We start from the raw sequence: 7,500 nt of genomic DNA, 5'->3' as shown, positions 1-7,500 counted from the left end.
AACACAAAACACACACACGTAAACATGAACACATTGAGCAAATTACCAGTGTATGGAGGCCTAAACAACACAAAAAAGTGAATCATAAAAGTATTTGAACACTTAAAGTATGAATGTCTCTGCATTACCTATATAACAACATATCAAATCAATGACATTTATTTGACATATAGCAAACATTTGGTCAGAAAAAACAAAAGGTTTGTTAGGTTTCATATAAAATAAAAGAAATAATGTTTGAACTTGAGACAAAAGGTATCTGGACACTTTCTGGTTGTCAAATGCTAGTGGAAAACGTTCATAGTTAATGTACTAAACTATGATTGCTCTCCAAGGAGATATATATATCATATATACACTACAGATCAAAAGTTTAGGGTTAGTAAGATGTTTTTGTTGACTTTTATTGAGGAAGGACACATTAAAGCTGCAGTCCATAAGTTTTGCCTCTTTGTCAGTATCTCTGTTTGAAACCTGCAATTGCAGTTATTTGTGGAATTGTCATTTTTACGTGGGTTGTGCATCGGCACGGCTCCTCAGTGCGGATGAATCTAATGTTTGCTGTCAGTCACCACATCGGTATGGATACTGTACTTCGGAATCACAGTTTCTACGTCTTGGAAGTATGACCAAAATAAGACTTTTCACCAGAAAATGTCTGAACAAGTAAGTAACAAATGTTTTGAACATTTATTGGTTGGTTATGTACAGTGCTCAGTAAATGAGTACACCCCATTTGAAAAGTAACATTTTAAACAATATCTCAATGAACACAAAAACAATGTTGACGAGACTAAGTTTTATATAACATCTGTTTAACTTATAACATGAAAGTAAGGTTAATAATATAACTTAGAGAACAACATTTTCAGTTTTACTCAAATTAGGGTGATGCAAAAATGAGTACACCCCACTGAAAGTCTCTGGAGCAAAGCTAAATTTTACACTACAAATGTGTAATTTAATTCACAGGTGAGTCTAATTATTCATTACACAGGTGTCCAGCAGACAGTTGACTATAAAAGGGTGTTAAAACCCCTTCCCATTTCATGCTGTCAGCAATGGCACCACATGGAAGAGAAATGTCACAAGACCTGAGAAAGAAAATTTCTTTACACCAGAAAGGTGAAGGCGACAAGTGTCGGGGAGCTGCATTTCATTGATGGCATCATGAATTCACAGATGTACTGCTCTATACTGAAAGAGAAGATGACATGACAATGATCCTAAACACACATCTAAGGCCACTGTTGGATTTCTGAAGAAGAACAGGGTGAAAGTGATTCAGTGGCTCCTGATCTGAACCCAGTCGAACACTTATGAGGAATTCTAAAGAGACAAGTTGAGCATCACTCTCCATCCAGCATCCAGTCTCTAAAAGAGGTCATTCTTGAAGAATGGAAAAAGATAGATGTTGCAAAATGTTGCCAACTTCTTCATTCCATGCCTAGAAGACTTGGTGTTGTCATTAAAAATCATGGAGGCCATACAAAGTATTGGATGTAGTAGTTTTTGTTGTGGGGTGTACTCATTTTTGCATCAGCCTAATTTGAGTAAAACTGAAAAATGTGTAATCTAAGTTAGATTATTAACCTTACTTTCATGTTATAAGTTAAACAGATGTTATATTAAACTTAGCCTTGTCAGCAGTTTGGGAATTGTTTTTGTGTTCATTGAGATACTGTTTAAAATGTTACTTTTCAAAGGGGGTGTACTCATTTACGCTGAGCACTGTACTTGCTCAAAAATTGATTTTTGGATTATTTTTAACCCCAAAAAAGTTAAGGACAGAAGCTTTAAATTAATCAATGGCGCTTTTCCACTGCTTGGTACTACTCGGCTCGGCTCGGCTCGGCTCGCTTTACTTTCAGTTTGCTTTACCATTGCAGTAAGTATCGCTTTAAAGTGGGTGGGATAGACTGATCATTATAGTTGTGCCGCCTCTACTGCTATGGATCCACTTCTCGTCCACCAACGATTCTGCGCCTCATCTACTAACCACGATACACCCATTTCTTTTTTCAAGTTGCGTGCGACAGTCGTTTAAAGCAAGTCGTTTCGCGAACAAATGATACTGCGGTGGCTGTTACTGACTGATTTAAATCCAGCGGGATTGTTGTCTCATGTTTCAAATCCAATGACGCTGGTAGTGATGATTCTCTCTGACCAATCATTAATCTGCAGTGTTTACATGTCACATTTAGTATCGGTTTAAGCGAGCCGTACCGTACCATACTGAGCCGTTCCATGCAGTGCAGAAGCACCAAAAAGTGAGCCGTATCGAGCCGTACCGAACCGTACCATGCAGTGGAAAAGTGCCAACAGAATCATGAAAAAAAATATAGCATGGTTTGCATAAAAATATGCACCACAACTGTTTTCTACATTGATAATATTAAGAAATGTTTCTTAAGCAGCAAATTACCACAGAATTATTTCTGAAGGATCATGTAATGGCTGCTGAAAATTCTCACATTTGAAAAAAATCAATTTAGCTCCAGTTGGTTGAGAATGTTTGATCTGAATTTTTTATAGAATCATTTGTTTGCAGAAGGCACTTGGTTTGATACTTAAAAGTGTAAGTGTACAAAAACATATTGGTGCCACTGTACTGGTTGAAAATGAGAGAATATGCAGAAGAGGAAAAGAAAAGAAAAAAAAAATAGATGAGTATTTACTCTGAAACGTGAGAAGTCAGAGTAGGAATCATCATAGGTTTTGTGATGCGCATCCACCAGCGTGTCAATGATGTGGCGCTGCTCGTCTGAGAGCCGGGGCTTCTGCGCCTCCCTCTGAGCCTCCTCATCCTTTCTCCTCTGGATCAGATCCTTTTTTCTCTGAACCTCTTCATCAGTCAGTATAACTAAAGGAAAAGACAGACGAGTATCATTACTATACTCATGTAATATAATTTTATTACAGGTAAAATGCATATAAAAAATGAATGTGAAACTAAAATCGTATGTTGTTTTCCAGTGTTCTATTATGACCATAACTCATCATAATTTAGTTGTTTGCTGATGATAATCAATAGCTTTAAATTCAGTCTCACAGACACTGATAAGGGGGAGAACAATTCCATCAGACCGATATTACTTGCAGAAATATCTGGGGAGAAAAAAAACTGAAACACAATATCAGAAAACAGCTAAATCTACTGGATTTCTCTTCATTTTCCACACTAAGCTGAGAATAATTATTATTCATTTTCAAAAAATTATTTATTTTTAGGTTTAACTGAATTTAACATCATTCTTTGTCCTATATGAAAATGTGCATTACTACCAGTTTATTTTGGATCAAACTGTGACCTTTAGCAATATTCAGGTTTTATAGCTGTTATGATTGTTGGGGTCAATAAAACAATTCTATCAATATTGCTGCTTTATGATAAATTATCTTATCTTTCTATGTGTGGTGTTTGTTTTAAAAAACAAGCTACACTTTCTGCTGATAACTCTTCAAAACACAAGAGCAATTGAGCATTTTGAAATCCCTAATTTGAAATACCTTCCACTTTCAAAATGACATACAAAGAATGGCCACTCAGGATCACAAATAGCAAAACTACTTCCTTATACTAAGTATCACTTTGCTAACAGCCTTGTGTAAAGGACCTTTTGTGAAAGAATCACCTTCCTTGCTTTTGTTTGGCACAACCTTATAAATAAATTTCCCTTCCTGCAGAGCCTGTAAAAATGACAGCTGAGACACGTTGAGACTCTTACCCAGGTTAAATAAAATCTAAACTATAATTAAAACATGATATAACAAAGTGACTTGGCTCCTCGTGATCAGTGTTCCAAGATGTGTCATTTTGGCTAGTAACTCACACTCTTTCATCATGCCAATATCCAGGCAACGCTTGAGTCTGCAGGCCTGGCAGTGGCGACGGTTATCTTTAGTGATGGTGCAGCTTCCATTAAAAGGACAGGTAAAACTGGCCTTGCGCTTCATACTGCGCCTAATGAACACACACGCAAAACGCACACACGCATAAACTATAAATAGTCTGGCTGTATCACATTGGTTACAGATAATACGGGTTAATGTGTTTCCTAATGAACATCTGTGTAAATGTGCAAATACCAAATTGGATGAGAGAAAATGTGAGTGTGTACCTGAAGAAGCCTTTGCAGCCCTCGCAGGTCATCGCATTAAAGTGAAAGCCAGTGGCTTTGTCTCCACACACACCACAGATCCGTGGAACATTACGGTCAAACTCATCTGGCACTTGAGTGGATGTACTAACGGCTGACTCCATCTCTGTAGGAGATGAAGGAGGAGAAGAGACAGTCAGAGTCATACATACATACAGAATTGTGCATTTATGGGGATGATGGGAAGAACACCACCGACTCTGTGTAATGTACACTACTGGTCAAAAGACTTTGTAATTAAGGTTTTTTATTAATTATGGTTTTTGTAATGCCTTCTGCTCTCCAAGGCAGCATTTATTTGATCAAAGATACAGTAAAAAGTTATATTGTGAAAAATGATTAACCTAATAAACAAAAAAAGTGAACCATAAAAGTATTTGAACACTTGTTCAAATGTCTCTGCAATATATAACAAAATATCAAACCAATGACATTTATTTTTGACATATAGCAAACATTTGGTCAGAAAAAAAAAAGGTTTATTAGGTTTCAAAATATAAAATAATACAAATATTGTTCAAAATTAAAACAAAAGGTATCTGGACACTTTCTGGTTGTCAAATGCTAGTAGAAAAAATTATTCCAATTTAAAATAACTATTTGATTATATTACATGATCCTTCAGAAATCATTCTAATATGCTTATTTGGTGAACATTTATTATCATCAATGTTGAAAATGGTTTTTGCTGCATACTATTTTTATGGAAACCATGATACACTACTATTTAAAAGTTAGGTGTAAGTAAGATACTTTTATTTAACAAGAACACATTAAAAATATAGCTGCGAGCAGCGATGGCGGGCCCAAGCCCGGTGGCACCGCCACCCCGGTGGCTTCAGGGCAACTGTGCACAGCGGGCAATAGGCACTTAAAACGGTTAAACATCAAAGGACTATGTCAAATTCACTCCACATTTACTGCACTACAAGGTGCTACTATAGAGCCCCTCCTCCCTGCCCATTTTCAAAGGATTACATGTGCCAAGTTTTAACATTATTCTGATGAATTTTGAAGCAAATCAGGTAAAAATAAGAGGGTGATCTCAATGTATGCTGAAAGTGACACATTTTCTGCTTCCAGTTGGTGGCGCTATGACTTTGAATCACAATAGTCACATCCATGTGATCAGCCTTGTACAACGAAGACTAAGCCGAAGTTTCATCAAAATCAATTAATGTATGCAGAAGTTATAACACTTTGTTTCCCTTTTCTTGCCATAAATTCGTTGCCTCGCCACGGCCAAACCGTTTGAGATATCCAAAATCCGTTTGCAATTAAACAACTTCAATGTGTTAGCAACAAGTTAAAAAAAGCTTGGTGTAAATTGGATAAACCCTGTAGGAGTAGTAGTATAAAATTCATAGCCTGTTTTTTCAAAAAATTAACATTCAAACCAAAATAGCTGACTTCCTGTTGGTCGGAGCTAATGAATGTAAATTAGAAAATTGTCCGGCTTGATGAGAACAATATGTGTACCAAGTTTGGTGACTGTAGGAAAAACAAACCCCCCCACTTTTGTCAAAAGGTGGCGCTACTGAGCCCCTCCACCACGCCCATTTCTATGGCTTTGTCCATGTCTACTGGTTGACAATATTGATGTGTGTGTCGAGTTTCATGCAATTTGAAGCATGTTAAGAGCCTCAAAAACACTCAAGAATATTATTACAGTTTGACCTGTTGCCATGGCAACAATATTTCAAATATCAAAAATCCTGTCATAGGTCTACATCTGCTGTGTATTGACATTACACTGATGAAGTTTGAAGCAAATCAGGTAAAAATAAGAGGGTGATCTCAAAACATTTCAAAAAGTGATACACTTCCTGCTGCCAGTTGGTGGCGCTATAACTTTGACTCACAATAGTCACATACATGTGATCAGACTCCTATAACGAACACACTTGTGAAGTTTCATAAAGATCAATATATGTATGCAGACGTTATAACACATTTCCTGTTTCCTTTTTCTCGCCATAAATTCGTTGCCTCGCCACGGACAAACCGTTCGAGATATCAAAAATCCCCTGGCAATTTTTAATCATCAGTGTCTTGACTTCATGCTGACCGAGTTTGGTGGCGATCGGATTAATCGTCTAGGAGGAGTATATCAAATTCCAGAGCATGCGTTTTCAAACAACCCTTAATAGCTGACTTCCTGTTGGCGTGACGTTTAACTTAGAGCACGAAAGTTGTTTGGCCCGATGAGGTCTATATGTGTACCGAGTTTCAGACTAATACGTGCAAGCGTGTTTAATATATGGACCAAATTTTCAGACCTTTTTCAAGGGGGCGCTGTTGAGCCCCCTGCCACGCCCGGGTACCAGCTTCTGCCCGGCCCTGTTGCCGCGGATTCCAATGTGTGTGCCAATTTTCAAGAGTTTTTGAGCATGTTAAGGCCCCAAAAAGCCCCGGAAGACGGAAAAAAAAAAAAAAAAAAAAAAAAAAAAAAAAAAAAATATAGCTGCGAGCAGCGATGGCGGGCCCAAGCCCGGTGGCACCGCCACCCCGGTGGCTTCAGGGCAACTGTGCACAGCGGGCAATAGGCATTTAAAACGGTTAAACATCAAAGGACTATGTCAAATTCGCTCCACATTTACTGCACTACAAGGTGCTGCTATAGAGCCCCTCCTCCCTGCCCATTTTCAAAGTATTACATGTGCCAAGTTTTAACATTATTCTGATGAATTTTGAAGCAAATCAGGTAAAAATAAGAGGGTGATCTCAATGTATGCTAAAAGTGACACATTTTCTGCTTCCAGTTGGTGGCGCTATTACTTTGAATCACAATAGTCACATCCATGTGATCAGCCTTGTACAACGAAGACTAAGCCGAAGTTTCATCAAAATCAATTAATGTATGCAGAAGTTATAACACTTTGTTTCCCTTTTCTTGCCATAAATTCGTTGCCTCGCCACGGCCAAACCGTTTGAGATATCCAAAATCCGTTTGCAATTAAACAACTTCAATGTGTTAGCAACAAGTTAAAAAAAGTTTGGTGTAAATTGGATAAACCCTGTAGGAGCAGTAGTATAAAATTCATAGCCTGTTTTTTCAAAAATTAACATTCAAACCAAAATAGCTGACTTCCTGTTGGTCGGAGCTAATGAATGTAAATTAGAAAATTGTCCGGCTTGATGAGAACAATATGTGTACCGAGTTTGGTGATTGTAGGAAAAACTAACCCCCCCACTTTTGTCAAAAGGTGGCGCTACTGAGCCCCTCCACCACGCCCATTTCTATGGCTTTGTCCATGTCTACTGGTTGACAATATTGATGTGTGTGTCGAGTTTCATGCAATTTGAAGCATGTTAAGAGCCTCAAAAACACTCAAGAATA

The 7,500-nt window shown here is 37.7% G+C and overlaps 1 protein-coding gene across 1 annotated transcript in view; it reads right to left on the bottom strand.

The window, feature by feature from the left end:
- Positions 1 to 4,597, bottom strand: part of vdrb (vitamin D receptor b) — a 14,455-nt gene extending 9,858 nt beyond the window's left edge. Inside the window, exons 1-3 of the mRNA XM_048199198.1 lie at positions 4,122 to 4,597; positions 3,834 to 3,964; positions 2,679 to 2,863 (exon numbers count right to left, since the gene is read on the bottom strand). Of these exons, the coding sequence (XP_048055155.1) occupies positions 2,679 to 2,863; positions 3,834 to 3,964; positions 4,122 to 4,306 (501 nt within the window). The 5' untranslated portion in view covers positions 4,307 to 4,597. The remainder of the gene's footprint in view (positions 1 to 2,678; positions 2,864 to 3,833; positions 3,965 to 4,121) is intronic.
- Between the last annotated feature and the right edge of the window lie 2,903 nt (positions 4,598 to 7,500).

The sequence above is a fragment of the Megalobrama amblycephala genome, linkage group LG8, assembly GCF_018812025.1.
Source record: "Megalobrama amblycephala isolate DHTTF-2021 linkage group LG8, ASM1881202v1, whole genome shotgun sequence".
In the NCBI taxonomy this organism is placed as follows: Eukaryota; Metazoa; Chordata; class Actinopteri; order Cypriniformes; family Xenocyprididae; genus Megalobrama; species Megalobrama amblycephala.
The sequence above is the reverse complement of the archived record's forward strand: the minus strand, read 5'-3'. Positions and strand labels throughout refer to the sequence as shown.